The sequence below is a fragment of the Camelus bactrianus genome, chromosome 4 (genome assembly GCF_048773025.1).
Source record: "Camelus bactrianus isolate YW-2024 breed Bactrian camel chromosome 4, ASM4877302v1, whole genome shotgun sequence".
NCBI lineage: Eukaryota > Metazoa > Chordata > Mammalia > Artiodactyla > Camelidae > Camelus > Camelus bactrianus.
Genome location: NC_133542.1, coordinates 59135969 through 59158282, shown reverse-complemented (window position 1 = coordinate 59158282; position 22314 = coordinate 59135969). Strand labels below are relative to the sequence as shown.

The window sequence follows — 22314 nt, the reverse complement described above, 5'->3', positions numbered from 1 at the left end:
AGTTTATGAAAGTATCCACTTCCCTATACCCTCACCATTGCTTAGATGTTCCCCATCTCTTAATGGTAGACAAGGCTCTTCTTGTTTTCCTTCTTGTCACAATTTTTCTCTTCCAGTAGCCAAGAATGTTAAATATTTAGGGGAAACAAAAGTGAAAAATGAATCATTTCCAGAAACGAAGTAAAGACACCATGATATTGATAAACCGTCACCACCATTACCATCTCCGTTTATCCTCTGTCGAACAGCTAGAGCTGATGATGGTTCTCTTGTTCCTAAGAACCTCTCAGAAAGGAAAAAGAAGTCAGCTCAAGAGCGCTGTCAGGCTGAGGAGGAGATAGATGAAATTCGCAAGTCACACCAGGAGGAATTGGACAAACTTCGACAGCTCTTGAAAAAAGCTCGGGTGTCCACAGACCAGGCAGCTGCAGAGCAGGTAATGGGAACCGAAGTGCTTTGACATAAAGTGAAGACATGAAGGACTCAGGACAGCTTCTAGCTTCTTCTTTATCCTTTAGGATGACATTTCTCATAGTTGATGCTCTAATTTTGGAAAAAGGTGGAAGAAGAGCCAGGAATCAAATGGAGAATTTTCTTCCTTTTTTTTAAAAGCTTACTGAAAATTTAATTATATGAGTAAAACATGAAAAAAAAAAAGTCTTTATGAAAACATTCCTAGCATGGTAAGGCCAAAGTCCTCACCCACCAGACACCATCCTTCAGGCACATTATCGTCCTTGAAAAGAAGGGACTTACTTAGGTACCCAGGCAGGGAAACTAGGGGTAGTGGCAGGATGCAGTGGATCTCTCGTGCATTTGACAGCATCCTTTCTCCTTGTAAGTGCGTAAATTCACATTTGTGTGTTCATTTAGTCTTCCAGACAGTTGCTTCCCTGTTAAATCTGGGCTGTTGGCTTATTCTTTGGGCCTTGTGAAAGGTGGGCTTCCCTGGCTGCACCTGGCCCCCCGGGATACAGTGATTACTTTCTGTTGGCAGCTGTCTCTAGTACAGGCTGAGCTGCAGACCCAGTGGGAAGCCAAGTGTGAACACCTGTTGGCCTCTGCCAAGGATGAACACCTGCAGCAGTACCAGGAGGTGTGTGCGCAGAGGGATGCCAGCCAGCAGAAGCTGCTCCAGCTTGAAAAGAAGGTGGGTGTTTTCCCTGGGCCAGACAGCTCAGGCAGCCCAGTTAGCTTGAGGCAAACAGGTTGTTCAAGTTTTGTAGATCCTGTTGAACCTAAAAGATGTTAACAGCTTGAAAACAGAATCATACTTGTTTCTCTCTCCAGTTTGTCAGGAATCTTTCACATACTCACTTAGGATGACAGGTCAGTGACCTAGAAAACGAAGAAGCAGCATTTGTGTTCTGGACTGTGTTTCCCATTATTATGTGATCCTTCATTTTTTAAGCAAATGTTTATTGAGTGCCAGTTGTGTTCCAGACACTGGGCTGGGGGAGAGACTTACACAGAACTCTTCTCAAGAATCTCATAGTCAAGAAAGGGAGACAGCAAGGAACAAAGATAAGCATTTAATGCTGTGAGGCCGAGAAGAGGGAGTGCCTAGGGGAGCAGAGCCAAGAAGGACAAGTAGCTTTGGTGAGGTGGGGAAGGCGGCAGGTGTCCTGGGCAAAGGCACTGAGGTGGGATGGAGCACGGGGATGGTGGGATCATCTAGCACAAAGACCGGAAAGAGAGGGGGGCGATGGCTTAGGACTTATCAAAGTCCTCTTATCTGGAGGTCAGTTTCTTTCCTTAAAGTACCCAGTTGAAAATCTTGGACTCCGAAATGATGAAGGCAATCTTGTAGGTGAATAGGTTGCTTCTAATGTCCACTGTACATAAGTTTATGTGACTGGGGTTATTAACTCTCTTTTTTTTTTCATTATATTCTTGACTTAATTAGGAATAAGGCAAGTGACCTTGTTGGGAAAGAGGAGATGAAGTTGTGATTTGAGGTTGAGTGATAATGAAATGGAATGCTCTTGAGTCAGCAGGCCCGGGGTTGGGGTGGAGTGTGTGGATGTCAGCAGACCTACATGAGGTTAACACTTGCTGCTTAGGGTGGTTTTCCTCCTGGGTTTCCAGAATTTCATCTGGAAGTCCTGGTTCTGAGGCCGTAGCCACAGTCTGTTCCTTTTGTAGTGTTTAGCCCTCCAGGCCCAAGTCACAGCCCTGACAGAGAAAAATGCACAGTACATCAAGGACCTGGAGAACAAGTCCCAGTTGTCCACGGCTGAAGCTGCGTCTACTGACCCCTCAGAGAAGGTGAGCTGGTATTTCAAAGAAGAAATACACCAGATCATATCAGGGGATTGAAGGAAGGTATATCAGGCCTTCAGAAAGAATGTGGTCAATTTGTTGTGTTGATAGTTTTGTTGTTGTTGTTGTTGTTGTTTTTGTTGTTCTAACTATCCATACACCAGTTGTCTGACTTAAGTCAGAGTTTAACCCTTTGCAACCTATCTTTTTGGTGGCAAACCCAAAAGGGCCCTATCCCAAGGTTTTGACAAATAAGGGAAGTGTTTCTAAATTGCAGAAGAAGCGTGGGGAGTGTGCCCTGCATCTTCTAGCTGTGAATCCTCATAGCCCATGGCAGCTCTAGTGGTGGCCATGGTGGGAGGGAGGCATCAACAGATGGTCTTTAAGTAGTCTGGGGCACACGTGCCACAGCTTACCCGTCCTTGACAGCCCTTCTGTCAAGTGCTGCTCATTATTGAACACTGTCCTCTCCAGGGCAGTGGCAGCCTTCAGTGTCTCAGTTTCTGACCAGCTGTGTCCCACTGCAGAGTTCTAAGAGGGCTTCATTTTAGCCTCCCAAACCTCTCTCTGGAATTTATATGTACCTGTTAGTCACTTGATTTTGGTAGCATACGTTTTGATAATGTTTTTCTCCCCTCACATCTTCATGCAGGTCAAGAAGATCATGAACCAGGTGTTTCAGTCCTTGCGGGGAGAGTTTGACTTGGAGGAATCTTACAATGGCAGGACCATTCTGGGGACCATCATGAACACCATCAAGGTACGGCCAGCTGTTGATTGTTTCCTTGAAAAGTGGGCATCTGAGGGATCATAAGTGAAAAAATGGTTCATGTTTATCAGTAACTAGGATGCCTGGAATGACTTATCTGGACAGATACGGGCAGCCTCCATTGGGAGGAAGAAGCAGAGTCATTTGAACAAAGAAAAATCAAACAAGCAGAAAAACAAAGTTACTTGGACTAGATGACCAGTTGTGTTAATAAGGACTGAGGGGCTAGGAGAGCCTCCTGTTTTCTCTCAGTGATTATCTCCGTGGCTTTTGAACAGATGGTGACTCTTGAGCTGTTAAACCAACAAGAGCGAGAGAAGGGAGGGAGCAGCGATGAAGAGGAAGAAGAGGAGGGAGGGGAGCAACCTCAGACACCTTCCCAGGAGTTGCCTGTCTTGGCCAGTTCTGGACGGTCTCAGACGCCCTTGAATGGGGAGAAGCAGGAGCCCCCCACGGTGCCACCAGAGCATGGGGTCCAGGAAGCTGTCCCGCTGCCTCCTCAGGCCCTCCCCAGTCCCCAGGATGATGTGCAGGGAAGGGAAAGGGACTCCTCAGAAGCAGAGGCGCTCTCAGAGGCAAAAGATGACTCCTTCCCTTCTGAACTGGCTGGCGCTCCCTCTGGAAAAGCTCTGAAGCCCCCGACTTCAATTCCCCCCGAGCCTCCAGGCCCTGTGACTGTGGACTCTGAGTGCGAGGAAACACTAGTTGCCAGCCCGCTGGGAAATGCCTGTGTTGGGGAGCAGCAACGCTCCATGAGGTTGTCCCTGACCTCAGACCCTGAGAAGGGGGACCCACTGACCTCAGGGCCTGAAAGTCCAGGAGCAGAGCCTCAGGCTCCAGGGCTCAAGAAAGACGATGTCACCAGCCCTGCTGCTCCCTCCCAGGAGCCGTGCAGCACAGAGGCAGCCTCTGCGGCCGTAGGAGCAGCGCCCGGATCCAGCCACTGTGCTCAGCGTTCCAGGTATGTCCCCTGAGCAGAGTTTCAGGAACAGCTGGGTGCCTGTGGAGGTTGTCTCTGGTTTTTCCAGGACTGGTGACTCATCCTCAGAGACTGACTGGCTGATTCATTCATGTATTTACTCAGCACTTACTATGTAAAAGGCCCTGCAGTAGGCACTGTGGTAGTGCGGTAGGCAAGGCAGAGCTGGTTCTTGAGTTGAGGAGCTTATAGTTTAGTGGGGAAGACAGACACTTACACAGTTGACCTTGCACAGTGTGGAGGGTAGGGGTGCTGACCCTCTGTGTATAACTTGACGATTGGCCCTCCACAGCTGCAGTGCCACATCCTTGGATTCAGCCAACTGCGGGTCGTGTGGTACCACAGTGTGCATTTATTGAAGAGTCCACCTGTAAGTGGACCTGCGCAGTTCAGACCTGTTCAGGAGTCAGCTGTATGTTATAAATTATGATAAGTGCTTAGGGAAAAAAACAGGGTGTGTAATAGAGAATAAAGTGGGAGTTATTAACTACATTAGATAGAGTGATTAGAGAAGGATTCTGAGAAGATAAGATTTAAACTGAGACCTGCAGGATGGAAAGGAGTCTCCCATGCTCCTGTGAGACTTTGTTGTCACTGTTAGAAGTTTGGGCGTTAAGGGCAGTGAGAAGCCGTTAAACGGATTTAAGCTGAAGGGTGACATGGTCTGATTTACTAGTTTTAAAGGATCGCTCTGGCTGTAGGTTACAGAGGATTCACGAGTGCTGGGAGGCCGGTGTGGAGATGGGAGGAATCCTGGGTGGTCACCACACCTGTTGCATTCTTACCCCAGAGCCGGTGGGCATTGTGGCCTGGAGCAGAAACAACGTTTTTCTGTGACTTGATGTTCCTGATTTTTCTTTCAGTCTCTCTGAGGATGAAGAGGATGAACTGTTTAAAGGAGCAACTCGGAAAGTTCCAAGGCCCAAAGCACAGGCTGAGGAGGAGGATGAAGATGAGGTGGTAAGGAAATCCCAGGCGCTGCCGAGTCCTCACGCCACCACGTGGGGGCCCCTCCCCGCTGGCCATGAGAAGAGGAATGGAGCCTGTTTGTGGCCCACTCCCTGGGCTCTGTGCGCAGGGCCCTGTGGGAGCAGACTCGGGGCTGGGAGGGGGCAGCTCTGTAAGCATGGTGGGGATGGCCAGATACCACTTTATTCTTGAGAAAGGATCATGATCTCCGTTCATGCAGGCATGATTTCTGCTTTAAGTGAAGACAGTCAGGCTGCTTAGTCCTATATTAAAATGCTGAAGCCTCAGGTTTACTCACATTTGCTAGGGTATTTTTTATATTTTAGAATTGGAAAAGACTTTGAAGATCTTTTTTTTTCTGGCATCCTTATTCATAGACAAGGAAACTGAGGCTCAGAAGGATGATTTATTTACGTAAAGCCACAGAGTGAGTTAATGGCAGAGCTCGGACTAAAACCCCAGGCTCCTAATAAGACCACCTGTTTCTGAGCATTTTCTGCTTCCTCAGTCTGCTTTCCAACCTGCTGCCTTGTTTTGTCCTCACAACATCCCTGGGCAGAAGATGGGTTAAGCACTGATAGCACAACTTCGTTTTACAAAGCACCAGAGTGAAGGCCAGGAAGATGAGTTGCTAATAGAACCTAGATCAGAACCCTCATTCTTGCATCTACTGTCGCCATCGTGCTCAGTGCACAACGTGCAAGCATCCTTGGCTGTCCAAGAGTGTTGTGATGGCAGTTTCACTGGAGTGAAACGCGGGTGGAGAACACAGATCAGCTTCAGGGCCAGTCTGTCCCAGGAACAGAAATAAGAGGTGAATGGGGGCAAATTTTCTCTCATGTATCCACCAGAATGGGTTTTTCCTTTAGCCAAAACTTTGGGGAGATGGCTGTGACTGAGCTGGGATCCAGCTTGCATGTACCAGAACCCTCCCCTCTCACCTGCGTTCCACTGGGGGCGAGCGCACCAGTTCCTCCATTAGTCTGTCTTCCCAAGAATTTTTAAATTTTCATTTGAGAACTCTGAATATGAATTCTGCATTAAAAAAAATTGAGTGTCTCAAGTGACTGCCTTAAATATAGATGGAATTTTTACATTAGCAGTATATTATTTGTATTAATACTAGTATTATCAAGTTAATGTCTGTTTCTTGGGTAGTCTGAAAACTACTTCACAGACATTCTTACTTAATCCTTAATCCTCTACCAGTCCAGTTTGGTGTAGGCATTTTTATCCCATTTTACAGAAAAAAGGACCGAGGGTCAGGAAGATTAGATAACATGTCCAAGGTTATAGAGCTGGTCCAAAGTTACATAGTTGGTAAATGCAGAGCCAGAACTTCAGCTGAAACAAAACAGAAGCAGTGAGCCACATTCTAAAATCCTGTACCATCAGAATTTAGAGACCACTTAACTGATGTCCAGAGAGAGGAACAAGGTCTGTTGGTGGTGGAGATGGAATTAGCCCAGGGACCTCTGACCACATCACGCTGCCTTCCCTTTGGCCAGCCCTGTAAAGATTGATCCTGGGCCAGGGTAGTTCACCAGAGTAGAAAATACCTTAGTAGAGGACACTCATGCGTGCCTGTCTCCAGCATCACTCCCTGCTGCCCCTGTGGGAACCTTTTCCCTCCCAATCCAGAAGAAAAACACGAGGGGCTGAGGCCCATTACTCCCCCTTATCCTCCTACCTGGTTAGAGGGAGTGAGGGTAGGGTCAGTGAGACCAGGGGTGGGAGGCTGTGGCCCTGTGTCCCTGGGATTTCTTCATCTGTTGGGATTCTCCATTTGGCCTCTAAATTCAACTCTCTCTCAAATGGTGGGGCCTCTTCCAGAGCCAGACAGGCCTCCTTAGACAGACCATGACAGCGTTTTCTCAGATGTGACTGTATTCTTCCCAGCCTCCCTTCACTTTTCTGCATCCTCTTCTTTTAGGGCTGCTCTGCTTCTCTGTTTCTTTATCTTCCTCCCACTCTCTCCTTTTCCCACATGAAATGTTTATAAGTTACCGCATGAGAGGAAACCTATCAAATCAATACCTGTGTTTCATAAATAAATGACAAAATTAGCCAAACAAAGTTGGTCTTCTTGTCTCTGTGTTGAGAGATTGCCTCCTTTCTCTGGCTGCTTGTCTTAGCTTTTCTGGAAGCCTAGGTTTGCTGGCCTCAGGGTTAGTCCCTTCAGTAAGACCCTAACCAACAACCTCTTTTCAACTCGGAGCCAGGAACACATGCTTCACCTTACAAAGGTGGCAAGTCCGTCTGGTGCCGGGACAAGTGAGGACTGACTACTCTTTCCTGTTTTGTCAGAGCATGAAGGGACGCCCGCCCCCAACACCCCTTTTTGGAGATGATGATGATGACGATGACACTGACTGGCTGGGATGAAGACCCAGGAAACTGGTGCAAAGGTTTCTCTGCTGACCCTTCCCTAAGCATGATTTTGCACAACAGCCCTGGGTCTAGACGAGGCACAGGGTGAGGTGAAGGTGAGCATTCTGAGGACAGTAGTTCAGATATCTGAGATAGCCAGCTTCTGAGCCCCGCCTGCCTGGGTGAAGAGGAGTATGAACCTGTCTTCAGAACGCTGGCGACCGTCAACAGCCCGCCATGATCCCACCTCAGAGTCCCCCATGGAGTAAGGGCTGGGGGGTTCCCCTCCAGCCAGTCCCTACGACAGTCCTGCCCTCTCCCAAGCTTTTTATTCTCTTAACTCTCAGACTGATCTGCCTCTCAGTGCTCAGCTGTGTCCCAGCAACAAGACTGTCACCTGGGGTGAGGTCTCCCCAGTAGAACCGAGAGTAGGTTACACCATCTAAACCCGGTTCAGTTAACAGCCTTGCCTGCAGTCCTGGGACATACGTCTTTTCTTTGCCTTAAATCTGATATAAGAGGTCAATGAATATTTGATTTTAACAAAACTAAAATAAATGTCTGCAATGAAACTTGACTCAAGCTCTTGGGGTGAAATTGAATTTGGTTCTGAGGGCCATTTGTGTTCCTCTGTGGGAATCTGAGAGTCAAGAGTTGTAACAGATCTGGGTCAGTTAACATGCTTGAAGGCATTGTAACATGTTCCTCTTGGTACCTAACCCTGGTATTTCAGGCTTTCAAAGTCACCACTCTGCTATCCCAGCTCATCCCAGCTGTTTCAAGGCTCAGGGCAGCATGGTTGTGTGAGGACCAGTCCTGTCGTCCACCTGCTCCTGCAAGCTTACTCCTACACCCTAGGAAGCCATGCAGAGAAGGTGGGAGGGTCCCAGTGTTCTGTTACCCATCATAGCACTTGAGAGATTGAGTCTTCACTTTGAGAGCAGCTTCCATTCCCTGAGTTCAAGGCCAGGACTATTGCAGGGAATAGTAGTGAGAAAATATTTGTGATCATTTTACTTACTCCAGGATTTTCCAAAGACCATGCAACCAATCTTCAAAAAGTAGAATAATTTTAATAAAAATGTCCCTTGATTTAAAATGTTTATGAGATAGGAACTCAAATTCCACTCCATCTGACCTGACGTCATCCTTTGTGATGACAACTTTGAGCCTGTCTCCCATATGGGCCTGGAAGGCAATAAGAACTACCATTTACTAAACTTTGTTGTTTAATAAATAGGCACTATCATGGAGTACTTTACACAGACTGTCTCACCTTTAGTAACCCTTGCAGAAGATACTGTTATCCCCATTTTATAGCTGGGACTGAGGCTTAGGGAGGTAAAGTAACCTGTCCAAGGTTACATAGCTAGTAAGCAGCAGAACGAGGATTCAAATCCTGACCATCAGATTCCAGAGCCTGGGCTCTTGGCCACCCCAGCAGCATTCGTCCTGGGTTGAGGGAGGAGGGCAGTGATGTTTGTCAGAAATACAGGCTCCTAGGCCCCACCCCAGATCTCCTGAAACAGAATTTACTCTGTTAGGGTGAAATACACAGAGCATAGACTTTTCAGTCTCCACAATCTGCACTCACACCCTTGTTCCACTGGGTGCTGTGTGGCCGTAGCCAGTCACTCTCTCAGCCTCAACCCCCATCTGAGATGATGAACAGACTCAGACTCAGGGCCAGGCTGCCTGACACTGCATCCTGGCTCTGCCACTTATGAGCTGGGTGACTTTATTTAACTTCTCTGTGCCCCAGCATCCTCATCTCTAAGACAAGGACAGAGTTTCTACGCTGTTGTGAGGACTCAGTGAGTTAATACTGTAAAGTGCTTAGAACACTGCCTAGCACATAATAAACACTAGACGGGTGTTTGTTAAATTTAAAAAAAAAATTCAAGTAGAGAAAATACCACCTTTTGTGACTTAGCTTTGAAGAAGGTTGAAATGCCTACTTTGTCTAGCCATATAATCCATTTCCCTAGAGGACAGATTATTTTAAGACGCCCTGCCTGCTATGAAACCTCAAAGGTATTACCACATTTGAAGAGACTATCAAACTGAAGAGGTTACTGATCACCCATGGAGATGCTCTTCTCGGCAGTGCCCAGGGGAGGAGCCTCAGCTGGTCAGGACCCATAAATGGATGTATGCGCCTCCAGCAGCCAGACTCCACTGGACATTGGAAGTCGCACACCTGTTGTGACACTGTGCAGCTCTCCAGTTCCCCGATGATGTGGGGACAATGCACTGATCAATACCAAAGGCATCACGTACTATATTTTCTGTTATAGCTTTTTCTTGTTGTAAATTGAAAAGTGGTTTTGATACATCTTTACTTCTGCCCTCAGGGAGAGAAGGTGCTAATAATTGTGCCAACATGGGCATTTTGAGTCCACGTGACACTTAATTTTTCTCATGGGTTCACCATCAATATTTTATGAACCAAAGAACAGCTTGATGAGCTGGCTGATATCGGGGGTGTCTGCCTGAGGGCACAGCATTTCAGGGCTGCGGGTTCCTTGAGCACAGAGTTGTCCTCATAGCAGACAGACAGACTGACTCAGTCCTCGGACAGCCCTCCTGCCAGCACTACCAGGTCCACTGGCCCCTCTCAGCTCCTGCAGCTGTTATCAGAGTTACGTGTGATTGCTGTTTGAATGAGGAGAAACAGACGAACGGTCACACATTGTTTAAAAATATATGTTTATTACAGTGTATTTCTTTTTTCATTCTCAAAGCTTTAGACCATCTTTCATCTAACCCATGAGGTACCTAAGTGTAGACAGTACACAGCAGTGATTTGCCTCTCTTTAGGTCTGTTCTTTCCTTTTCTTTAAAGGGAAGAGGTTCAAATACCTGGAGAGCCCCACCTAACTCTACAAATGTAATGCTTTGGTTTGATGGCTTATTGCATCTTCAGTCAGTACCCTCCTTGGCTTACTCAGTATTTTAAGTGAGTGAGTCATGATTCCCCACCAGATCATTATGGGTGAGCAGTAAGTAATAAATAGAGAACATCAGTACTGAATATTATTCAGTGCAGTTCTTGGTTCTGCATAAAAGAAGGATCAGGTATTAGAGGGGGCATTGGGATCAAGGCCATGAAGAGCTCCCCAGACACCTGAAGCCATTAAACTATCTTCTTCCTCTAATGTGAGGGGCTCACTCTATTCAGAGGATAAGTCAGAGCCTTGACCTTGATAACAGTCCTTTTCTGCCTTTAATCTGCTGTTACTTACTCTCTCCCCCAAGAAAGGGAAGCAGGTCCCAGCAGATGCTGCCATCATCATTGAATAAAATAAAATCATTTCAGTAAAAATTTTGTATTATTGTGCAAAATTGCCAACCAGGAGTTCAATGGGAAAAAATGAGAAATCTTAAGTTTGTCAACATGATCCAAAGAAGGCACAATTGTCACCCATCCCAAGGCAGAAAGGTAAGAAAAAGGAGCCGGTGGTCTCTGTCCCCTAGGGACAGAAGTCAGTTCACTCGAAGATGCTCCTCTAGATAAGGCACAGATCAGGAGAGCAGAGTATCCAGGGACCGTTCCCTTATCACCCAGAACCATCTCCCTGTCTTGAAGATTTTTGGATATGCTTAAGTTTGAGTCAGAAGTCATTATGGGCTCAGCAAACCTGCCCCTAGGTTCTGGCCTCTCCAACTTCCCTCTGGTCACAGACGCTTTCTTAAGGCACAGAAAGACTGTCTGAGCTCTCTGCAGGCTGGCCGAGGAGCTGCAGTGGCCTCCGAACTCCAGGGAGCAAGTGCTGGCTTCGGCTGTGGGTCTCCAGGAGCTGGGAAAGCGGTGAGGAACAGCCATCAGGAGAAAAAGGAGGTGCGGGGCTGGAAGTTCAGTGTCTGGAAGAAGAGGTCCCAGCGCTCTCTCCAGCCCTCAGTGCCTGCACGGTTCTCACCAGCTAAGTCATGCTGAGAAGTGGGTAGGCCAGGTAGTAGCCTACACCTGAGCCCAGGACCACGCCGAAGAAAATCCAGGTGTTGTAGGACATGACCGCCAGCATCATGAAGTAGCCGATGACCACCTGAGTGACGTGGAGTAGAGACTGGCCGAAGTGACACAAAAACCACCTAGATAAAAAGGAGAGCCAGGTTAATGTCCATCCTGAGCTGGAAGCTAGGAGCTGGTGTCAGGGAGTAGAAAGAGCAGCTGAGTTACAGGACCAGCTTATTTCTAATTTGTATGCTTGACCCAGGAGAGATTTCTTTTTAAAGAGGCATATCAGAAACCATTGAGAGAGGGGAGAGAGACCTGTACAACAAGTTTAGGGTGATCACTTCTCTACCACATTTAGCTCTGAGCTTCCTGGTGTCCTAGGCAAAAAAAGGAATAATACTGATAAGGGATAATATGAAATCCTCAGTAAGGCAGACTTTTCCCCCCCAAATCTACTGTAAGAGGCAGTATTATAATGGAAAATGAATGAACTTCAGTGACAGATCAATTCCTAGCTCTACCACTTACTAGCTGTAGCTTAGCACAAATGTCTAAACCTCTCTGAACTTAAATTTCCTCATCAGTAAAACAGATATATTAGTAAGACAGGTATAAGAATTCCTCCCTTGCGGGGGGGTTGTGACTATTCGAGACACCCATGTAAAAAGCAGGCAGGCGGGTTAGGCACAGCTGGAGCTGCCAGGAGGGCAGAATGGGGATCCTAAGGGCTTGTCCTATCAGCATGGGGAGGGAAGAGAGGAGAGAAGGGGTGCCCCACACCAAGCTGGATACACTGCTGACAGTAACTCTTACCATTTGTGTGTAGAGACAGCCGCAGATTCCATCTTGGGTTTGGAAACCTTAGTGACCTAAGGAAGCCTGCTGAGATTTGGAGGAGGGCTGGGCAGCCACCCCTGTTGCTAGGCTGAGGCCTGCACCAAAGTTCTGAAGATTGGAGCTTCCCGAGTAGCTGCTCAGAGAGAGCTCCAGCCTGGACAGCAGGAGACCGGAGCTCTAGTTCACCGCACTACTTAGTAACTGTAAGCACCTGGGCGAATCTGGGTCCTTCCCTGGGCCTCAGTTTCCTTTCTGTGAAATGGGGATAATGTCCTGGGGGCCCAGCCTACCTCTCGGGGTGAATGTGAAGACTCTTCCCATTTCCCACCTGCCATGCCTGTTACCTGAGGTGGGATCTGCTGACTGGGGGTGAGTCTGAGTTTGAAGAATCCTGGTCTGTCTCTTCAATGAGCTGCTGGCTGGTGGGGATGGGCAGGCTTGCCAGGGCCTGGTGGAGCAGCCTGACTTTACCAACCTTGATGCTTTCAAACAACACAGCCAAGAGCAGGACCACCAACACCGAAAGGGCCATGCCTGTCAAAGGAAGCTGAGTTACAGAGGCTGGGCCAGGCAAGCACTGCTTCCCTTCTGGCAGTTTCCCCGGGGACCTGGCACAGGTGGCAGGTGAGCACCTCCCCCTACCCTCTCTGAATCCATTCCTCTACTTCTCCCTCTCATCTCTTCCTCATCCTCGCTGGGCTCAGAACTTCCTCACTGTCTCCCCCAGTCCAGCCCGTTCTCAGTGGGGGTGGCCTCCTGGAGTGTAGCTTTGAGATCAGAGGGAGGAGCCACCCAGAAAAGCCTGGGGCCGAGGGTGGCGAAGCCATATACCACCACCCCAGCTGTGCCCCTGGCAGGAGGCCCCAATCTCTGTCCTGACTTCTTGTGAAGGAGGAGCATGTATAGCAAGTTTCTGTTTACCTGTGTGCATACAGAAAAGTCTGGAAGGAAAGATACAGCAAGAGAGTAATAATTATTTCAGCAAATTAGGATACAGGAGTTTTTCATTTTCTGCTCACCGAATTTTCTGAAGTTTCTACTGTGTGTATTACTTTTATAATAGTGGACAAAAAAGCCAGTAAGTTACTTTACAGAAAACAGTAAATGCTTACTAGAGCTGCTATGTAAATTTAACTGCTAATTGCTGCTTCTGCTTAACAAGTGGAGGGATACTAAATGGTCCAGCTATAATATTTTATTGGGCTTCCAGGAGGAAATCATCTGCAAAAGATGCAGGTTTTTAAAGTACAAAATTACAGGTAATTGCATGCACATTGTACAAATTCAAATAGTACAAAAGAGTATACTATGAAAAGTAAGTATTCTTCCCAGCCCAGTCTCCCAAAACCTCAGTTCCCCTCCCAAAAGCAGCCTCTGCTAGCAGTTTCCTGTATATATAGCTTCAGGGATACTCAAAGTATATATAAACCTTTATTTGTCTAAATGACAGCTTCCTATCCGTGCACACTCTTCTGCATCTGACATCATCATCCAACTGTACCTGGCACATGGATTCCCCTTAGTTCACACGGATCTACCTTATTTCTGTGACTTCAGATCATCTGTGACAGATTATATTTTCCAAAGATGGCCACCTCACTATATCCCACCCAATATGCTCTTCTAACAGTGTCAGCACTCCTGCCATCAAGTGGTGGAGTGTTTACTCTTTAGCCTGAGAAGACCTTTGTGACTGTCTCAACCAATTAAGGTGGAAGTGGTGCTCTGTGACTTCCAAGGCTAGGTCTTAAAAACCCCACGCACTTCTGCCTTATTCTCTTGGGACACTCGCCTGCTCTTGGAACCCAGCTGCCCCACCACAAGAAAGCCCAGGCCATAGGAGATGCCACATGTAGGTGCTCAGCCAACAACCCCTGTTAAAGTCCTAACTAACAACCAGCATCAATCAGTAGACATGAGAATGAGGAAATCTTCAAGATGACTCCAGTTCCAGCCACTGTCTGACTACACCTGCCCATGTGAGGGACTTTGAGTGAGGACCGCTTAGCTGAACCCAGTCAACTCAGAACCTTGAGAAAGAATAATAAAACAACTGCTGTTCTCTTAAGCCACTAGGTCTGCTCCACAACAGATTACTGGAATGGTAACACTGTAGGGAGGACCATAATTTATTTGATCGGTACCTGCAATGATGGACATTTGGGCTGTTTCCAGTCTATTTTAAAGATGCAATTACTTAAGTGGAAATATAATTCCATCATGAATTAGTGCCTGGCTCTGCCTTTTCAGGTCAAAGGAATACTCTTCTCTTTCAAATTGGTGTCTCATTTGAGGTCAAAGGCTGCTGTAGCAGCTGCTCGGTGCTTCTGAGCTGATGCTGGACAGTGAACCCTGTATGAAGGAGGCACTGGGAGACAAGAGGCCTTGATCTAGTACTGGCTCTGATGCCTACTTGCTGTGTGACCCTGGAAAAGTCTCTTCCCCTCTCTAGGCTTCAGTTCCTTCTCCTGTAACAGAGGGGAAAACTGCATCCCTTAGCCTCTCTCTGGCAGATCAGTGAGGATCAGTGACATAACGGAGCCCTTTACAATCTGAAGGGCAGTGGCTGCAAATGGAATTATAAGTGCAGAGTTCCTGCCCAATGGTTATGCAAGAGGAGTCAGGCTCACTAAAATGTCCACAGATGGGGAGGAAGGTATAGCTCAGTGGTAGAGCATGTGCTTAGCAGGCAGAAGGTCCTGGGTTCAATCCCCAGTAATCAATCAATCAATCAAATTATCCTGCCCCTCCCCCCAAATCAAAACAAAACAAAATAAAATATCCACAGAGCAAAACAATAGGAGAACCTAGGTTCCCACTGTCTGGATATAAGGCTTCTCAATCTACAAGTCTGGGCTTCCCAATTCTTACCTGTAGGACTGTGGACTTTCCAGAAATCAAAGAGAAGCACTACCTCATCTGAGAAGATGAAATGCATCTGAAAGAGAAAGGACTTTGCATCACAGGTAGCTTAGGGCAGTGGAAGTTGTGTCCCGTAGTGGTCTCCAGCAACCTCTTCTAAAGGCGCAGGAAAATGAGGTCACTGGATTTAAGTGCTGGAAGGGCCATCAGTGGTCATCAGGGACAGCAGGGGACAGACAGGACCGGGCTTGCCCAGGGTTCCACAGCGGGTCAACAGCAGAGCTATAACTGAGCTGGCCCTGCTCCAGGTAGAAGTGAGGTGTTGGCGGGGTACCCATCCTCACTGGGCCAGCCAGGTCACAGTGCTCTCAGGTCACAATGAGATGACTCCCCATGCCCTCCAAAACCAATGGGGAAGCACTAGCCTGAGGAACGACTGCCTCTTTTTAGCCCCCAGAGCTCCAGCCATTCCGCTCCAGTGGTGTTTATCACGGAGGGGCCTAGGGGCAGCTGTCTTCAATCTGCCCCACACCTGTTCACTTGAAATTCACCAAAGTATTGCTGAGTCCAATTCTGTGCCCCGCATTATGGATACAGGTTAATGTCTCGCCCTCAATGAGCTCAGTCTTCTAGAAAAAAACGAAGGTAGAAGTACTGACCATGCAGCGCCTGTCTGAATGCTCTTCTCAAACAGTGCCTGGTCCACCCTGTGTTCAGGGCAGCATCAAGGGCTTTGCACACATTATTTCATTTCACAATAGTCGTCTGTGTGACAGGGCCAATTAGGAAGGAAAATGGGGGAAAGTAAGCCCAGAAAAGTTAAGTAATTTACTGAAGGTCACAAAGCTACTAAGTTGGCAGAGCTGGGATTCAAACCCAAGTCTAGAAGGATGCCAAAGCCCTATGTGTCTATGCTGCCTCTCAATGCCCAAGAAAGGAGGACAACATGGGAACTGGACGGTGATTCTAAATGCCCACACCAGGTTTAATGACTGTATTTGGCAAGATTAAAGCCAGAAGGATCAACCTAGTTTACCCTCTCAGAAAAGGGAAGTTTCCCTCTTGTCACCAAATAAGACCTCAGCCAGCAGAAGCAGCTCTACAAACACCGTAGGTGCTCACCCAGCTAAGGAGATCCTGGCTGAGTTGGGATCAGCTGGTGAAAGCCTTTGCCTTCAAAGACAATGGTTAAATACTAAAATTCTCAAAGGTCAGAGCTAAACGTGTCCTCAGAAAGTTTTTTTTTTTTTGAGATATGTGACATATATTAGTTTCATGTGTATAACATGATTCGATATATGTACATATTGCAAAATGATCACAAGAAGTCTAGTTAACATCCATTATGACAGTTACAATTTTTTTTCGTGTGATGAGAACTTTGAAGATCTCTTAGCAACTTTCAAATACACAATACAGTACTATTAACTACAGTTACCAAGATGTTACATTACATCCCCTTGTTTATATTCTCAGAGACTTTTTAGTCCCCTCGTTTTCAACCTTTTTTGCCAGGGAACACCAGCAAATAAAATCTTCCTTGTAACCCCACCATATAAAACACAGGGCTCTGGGTGAAATGGGGAGAGAGTTCTGAGCTCTGCTGAAATTCAGTGTGAAAAACACTGATCTGGTCCAACTCTGGTCCCTCTCTAACCCCTTTTCATTTGCAGATGGGGAAAATGAGTCCCAAGAGGGAAAGGGATTTGTCCAAGACCTCATCAGAAGAAAATGGAAGCCCATGCAGTCTTAAAAATCATGTTGAAGAAGTTTAAAATAAAAATGGCTTTTTATCCCGCTAATATAAAAGCTTATAATACTTGCTCAATGTAAAAAGCTGGAACAGTACCAAAAAGAAAGTAAAAATCATTTTGAGTCCTACTACTCCAGAAATATCTCTTGTTAAGATTTCAAAAAGAGTATCTGTTGAGATGGCAAAATATTCACAAAAGGTTAATATGCAAAAACAAACAGGTACAAATAATCCTGTGAAATTCCATTTACACTAGCAGAAGCCTCCAGTACCATCTCTGCACTTGAGGTGGAGGGAGGTGTCCCAGCTTTAGCTTTTCCCTGAGTTCACTTGATAAAGCAGGTGGCATGATTGGAATGTCCCCTGTGGCTAATTAGAGAGGTTCCATAACTGGGTTCCTTCTATCATCCTGGGTCCTGGGCCATTTATCTCAGTTATCAACAGCAGACCCCAACAGCCACAAAACAGTGGGATTAATTCAATCAATAAACTGTTGTGCTAGGGATGCAGGTGCTGGAGATTGAGATGAATGAGACAAGTCCTTGGCCCCCGGGGAGCTAACGCCAGTTAAGGGAGAAGGAAGGGAACAAATATTACAATGAGGTGTATGTATTCAGTGAAAGGGAGGCACTGAGCCCTTCGGGGTACCGGGGATGAAGAACCCTGGGAGACACCTAACCAGCGGGGGAGGCAGATGGCTGAGACATCTTCTGAAGCAGGAAGAGCAGGAGGCAGCCAGGGGAAGCAGGACAGTCCAGTAGAAGTGTCCACACAGAGCATGTGGTTCCACCCCACTGGGGAGTGAGGAGCCAGGCAGGGACAAAGACTCACCTCTCTTGCCTTTTCACAGGAGAAAAAAATTCAAATCAGCACACCCTGACTTGGGGCTGCAGTTTTCAGTTAAAAAGTTTTGTGGTCAGATATGTAAAGGGCTGACCTCTTACACTGTTTCGCTGCTTAGGATAAATCTGGGCCTCCAGCAGCTGAATTTAATATATCTATGCCTTATTCAGGGCCCCACCCTGCTCAGGAAGGGCTGTGGTGAAGAAGAGAGCAGTCATAGGACTTGTTTCTTTCATTTTCTCATTTGGAATTACTTAAACTTTGAGAAAAGTGCCCTCATTTATAAGCCAAAGAGTTTAGGGGAAGTTTAAGGTCCCTGTTCTGCTGCTGACTGGTTGGGGAACTTTACATATAAGCTCTTCCCATCCATTTCCCTTTTTAGAGGACCAGTAGGAGGTGAATGTGGGTGTTTGAATAAATGATCTGCATTGGCTTCCTGGATCTTCAGTTCCATGGCAGACTTCACCGGATGAAGAAAATTGCGTATACGATTTATTCAAAGACCAAGGAGTTTTGCAAGCTGTCATTCTCCCCAGCCCAAGTGAACTCTACCTAGAAAAGTAGTTTATCTGAAAGGCTATTTCTGACCCAGATGTAGGGAGGATGGAAAGCAGCTGGGTCTAGTATTTTTTTCCCCCCGCAAAGGATCAGACCACGAACTTGCCAAGACAGGGGACCGGCCCGGTCGCAGGCTGAAATGCTCTGGGGAATCCCTCTTCGCCGGAGCCCTCCTGGAGTCTTCCCCCGGGACTCGCCTGTCTTCACCCACCGCGCCTCCACCCTCAGCTGAGCCACAGCAGCGGAGTAATGACTGCTCGTCGAGGCGGAATGACTCTCAGCAGGAGGGACAAATAAAGCCCCAAAGCCACGGCCAGCTCTGCCTGCCGTGTCCCCGCAACCCACCTCCCGCTGTTGACAATGCTGTCAACACACCCCTCACCAGCCCTGGGCCAGGGGCGCTGGGCACCTGGGAGCGCGCCAGGTCGGCTGCTAGAGGGACCCGCGCCCCGGCGCCCACCCCGCGTCCGCTGCTCTCGGCGGCGCCGGGACTCACCGCCATGGTGAGCGCGCTGGGCGGCCGGGCGCCGGGGCTGCCTGTGCTCGCTCGGGTCTCGGGCTCCGAGTTCGACCGGCCGCCGCCGCCGCCGCCGCCGCGTTCGCTACCTGGGCCTCGAGGTCACGTGGTCGGGGCGAGGCGAGCGCGCGGGCGCCTGGGAGTTGTGGTCCCCGCCGCGCGCCTCACTCCCCGCGGCCTGGGGCGCATCCGAAGCCGCCGTTGAACCCCAGGTCGCTAGCAGATACAGCCGAGGGGCCAGAGCCGCCAGCCCAGCGGGCTCTCTCCCGCGTTCCGTTTAGCCCCTTCCTGTTTTGCACTTGTCTTCGTGATTCTCATAAATAAGGTTTATTGCTCCTTGTAGTAAACCGTGCGAAGTTTAACATATGTTGAGTTAAATACTGAAAACTGCATCCTATGGGCTGGATAGCAACAAACTAGGAGTAAATTAATTATGCCTCAGGCTTTAAATGTAGCCATTCTGTCTGTCTTTTTTTAAATGTCTTTTCCAATCTAAGTGAAAAACAATACACAGTAGTATTTTTCTTCTAATTGAAGTACAGTCAGTTTACTATGTTGTGTCAATTTCTGGTGTCCAGCATAATGTTTCACTCATACATATACATACATATATTCCTTTCCATATTCTTTTTATTACTACAAGATATTGAATATAGTTCCCCGTGCTATACAGTAGAAACTTGTTTATCTATTTTATATATAGTAGTTAGTATCTGCAAATCTAGAACTCCCAGTTTATCCCTTCCCACCCCTTTTCCCCCCTGGTAATCATAAGTTTGTTTTCTACGTCTGTGAGTCTGTTTCTGTTTTGTAAATACATTTGTGTCTTTTTTTTTTTTTAATTCCACGTTTGAGTGATATCATATAGTATTTTTCTTTCTCTTTCTAGCTTACTTTCCTTAGTATGATGATCTCCAGGTCCATCCATGTTGCTGCAAATGACATTATTTAATTCTTTTTATGACTGAGTAGTATTCCATTGTATACATGTGGCACCACTTCTTTATCCAGTCATCTACACAGTTGTAATTTTAATCTGTACTTCTTTGATAACCAGGGTGGTAGGCTCTTTTCTTATTGGTATTTTTATTTTTGTGTATTGTCGTCCATTTTCATCCATCCAGTTTTCAGGGGGTAAATTTTATAGGGGATGAGGGAATTTTAGCAGTATTTAATTTAAAAATATATTTAGTAACTCTTTGCCAGTCTTCCTATGAGGAAAGTGGCTCCTCAGGAAAACCTTACTAGAGACAGTGCTAGAGGACCTTGAACCAGGAGTATGACCTCAGTTCAAATCCTGAACCAGCAAATACTGGCTGTGGGACCTCTGGCAAATGGCTTTAAATTTCTGAGCTTTGGTTTCCTGGTCAGTAAAATGGAAAGAATGATAGAATCTATGTCATAGAGGTATTGTAAGTCTTAAATGAAGACTCGTGTGTTAAAGTCCCAGCATAGACTTGGCAGTGGGAGTGTGCTCAAAAAATGGTAGCCACTGTCATCAAAAGCAGCAAATATTTCTGTTCTATTGTAACTGAGCAGTACCCTACAGGGCCTTCCTGGGAGAGACCCCTCCTTCCGTTTCCTCAGCCTATCTCTTCTTCGTAGAAAAGGTGTAGTCTTCCAGGCCTCCCCTGAGTCACGAAAGCCTGGCTCAAGAATTAGTGACTGAAAGGATGTGAACTTGTAGTGATAAAAATAGCAATTGGGGCAGGAAAACTGGTAAGAATTTAAACAGTAAATCAGCCATATGGTGATCACAGAATCTTTAGTTTCTCCCTGAAGTAGTTAGATAACAGTATTCGATGCACATTTCCTGAGTTTTTTCACAGATGCTAAAACCCCCATCAAATGGAAGAGGTTAACTACTTGATGACCATGAGCAGTAGCCCCTAGACCTACTGGACACTGAGGATTGATAATGTTAACCCCTAGGGACACCACCCTGTTACCTCACCATCAACCAATCAGAGAATTGTGCACGAGCTGATCACACACCCTGCTACTCCCCTCCCTCACTTTGCCTTTAAAAATGCTTCCCTGTATGGGGTGGGTATAGCTCAGTGGTAGAGCATATGCTTAGCATCTAGGAGGTTCTGGGCTCAGTCCCCAGTACTGCCATTAAAGATAAATAAATCAACCTAATTACCCCCCTCCCCAATTTAAAAAAAAAAAATGCTTTCCTGAAACCCACTGAGGAATTCAGGTCTTTTGAGTGTGAGCTGCCCTATTCTCCTTGCTTGGCCCTGCAATAAACCTTTCTCTGCTCTAAACTCCGATGTTTCAGGTTATTCAGCCTCACTGTGGGTCAGGCATAGGGACTTGGATTCAGCAACACTATGAGAGGAAGCCACTGCAAAGGTCAAGCCACTTGCTCGGGATTACACGGCTTCTAAGGGCCTCAAGCTGAGAGATAGTGGGGGTAGAGGGAAGTCAGGGATTGGGGCAGGGAAAGAGTATGGGCTGACACTGCAAGGAGGTCTGAGAGGGAGGTCCGCTGCTGTCAGGGATGTGCTAGGGCCCATGAAGGAAGCAATGCAGAGAAGACGTATTATTGACGCATCTGGGCCCCAAGAGCTTGGTATTTGGATGTCATTTTTCACCTCTTTGGGCAGTAGAAGTAAAAAGACTTGACCTTCACACAAGCAGGCTCCCATACACTCCTCCACTCCCCCATCACCCAGCAAAGGATTTTCAACACAGCTTTATTCATTTGATTGTTTTTGTTGGCTTTGTTACAATCTGATGACCTTCATACTTTGTTCTCACTTCCTTGAGTATATTATATTATAACAGCTTTGAAGTTCTAAAGTGCCCCTTTTCTTTCTGAGCCACCAGAGACTCCCCTCCTCCGGCCCCCAGGCAGAGAACCGGATGCCAGCCACAGAATCCCAGCTCACAAGATAACACCACAGCCGGCCAAGCCTTGGCCCATGGCAAGAGATTCTTTCCAGATTCTGTCCTTTGACAGCCTGTAGATTCCCCTCCTCCTAAGGAACAACGGAGTCTGCCCTGTCTTTCTAGCACACACCTAGAGACAGGGGACAGGACAGAATCTGCAGTCGGAAAAGATGGTGCTGCCTCGAGTGTCACAGAGATCAGCCAGGGGCCCTTTAAACAGAGAGCCCAGCTCAGGCATGGTCAGTTGGTGGAAAGGAAATCCAACCAGTCATTTCTCCTTTTGAAGCTCAGCAGAGGAACTTGAGGTCTCATGAAAAGCTTACATGCACCAAAATGTTATTTCTGCAGACTGTCTGGCCTGGATGTTCAGATAACGCTGTGTGACCCCATGGACAACACCATCCCTCTCTGAGCCTCAGTGAGGGGTGGAATGGAGGACTTCTAACTGCCCCTTCACTTGCCAATCTGTGGTTATAAGTGAGCTTGAGGTTGGAGTTGAACACTTTATGGCTCGGACTTTTGCACATTTGCCATGTTGCTCCATTCAGCTAACCTCCTCCCACAAACATCTATTATGTTACAGTTATGCTATGAGTAGCGTTACGTATAATACGTAATACATAACACAGCCTTCTGCATCTGCTGTGTGTGGCGCAGGCAGAGTATGCACATTGGAGGTTGGCCAGAGTGTGGAGACAGAGTGTGTGTGTGTGTGTATGTGTGTGGTATGGTGTGAACT

At 47.1% G+C, this 22314-nt stretch overlaps 2 protein-coding genes and 1 long non-coding RNA gene across 7 annotated transcripts in view; 2 read left to right on the top strand and 1 right to left on the bottom strand.

The window, feature by feature from the left end:
* The window catches only part of FKBP15 (FKBP prolyl isomerase family member 15), a 45939-nt gene extending 38013 nt beyond the window's left edge, over positions 1-7926 (top strand). For both annotated transcript variants that reach the window (XM_010957236.3, XM_010957237.3), the window contains exons 22-28: positions 281-436; positions 998-1150; positions 2146-2268; positions 2915-3022; positions 3310-3992; positions 4874-4970; positions 7287-7926. In XM_010957236.3, the coding sequence (XP_010955538.2) occupies positions 281-436; positions 998-1150; positions 2146-2268; positions 2915-3022; positions 3310-3992; positions 4874-4970; positions 7287-7364 (1398 nt within the window). In that variant the 3' untranslated portion in view covers positions 7365-7926. The remainder of the gene's footprint in view (positions 1-280; positions 437-997; positions 1151-2145; positions 2269-2914; positions 3023-3309; positions 3993-4873; positions 4971-7286) is intronic.
* Positions 7927-10041: 2115 nt separating this feature from the next.
* On the bottom strand, positions 10042-19119 carry SLC31A2 (solute carrier family 31 member 2). Of its 2 annotated transcripts, none has more exons than XM_074362024.1 (4): positions 18657-19119; positions 15016-15082; positions 12489-12678; positions 10042-11441 (listed from the first exon to the last, which is right to left on the bottom strand). In XM_074362024.1, exons 1-4 carry the CDS (start codon positions 18660-18662, stop codon positions 11273-11275), a joined length of 432 nt encoding a protein of 143 aa, XP_074218125.1. In that variant the 5' UTR covers positions 18663-19119; the 3' UTR covers positions 10042-11272. The 2 variants fall into 2 exon arrangements, with proteins under 2 accessions (XP_074218125.1, XP_074218126.1); XM_074362025.1 differs by lacking the exon at positions 18657-19119 and adding an exon at positions 18267-18616.
* On the top strand, positions 11322-18260 carry LOC123617453 (uncharacterized). 3 transcript variants are annotated; one of them, XR_006725585.2, is made up of 4 exons: positions 11322-11462; positions 12134-12347; positions 12643-12768; positions 16680-16887. It is a non-coding gene; the product is annotated as an uncharacterized LOC123617453 (long non-coding RNA). The 3 variants fall into 3 exon arrangements; XR_006725586.2 differs by lacking the exon at positions 16680-16887 and adding an exon at positions 17985-18260 and having other exon boundaries at positions 11435-12347; XR_006725584.2 differs by having other exon boundaries at positions 11435-12347.
* Positions 19120-22314: the final 3195 nt, after the last annotated feature.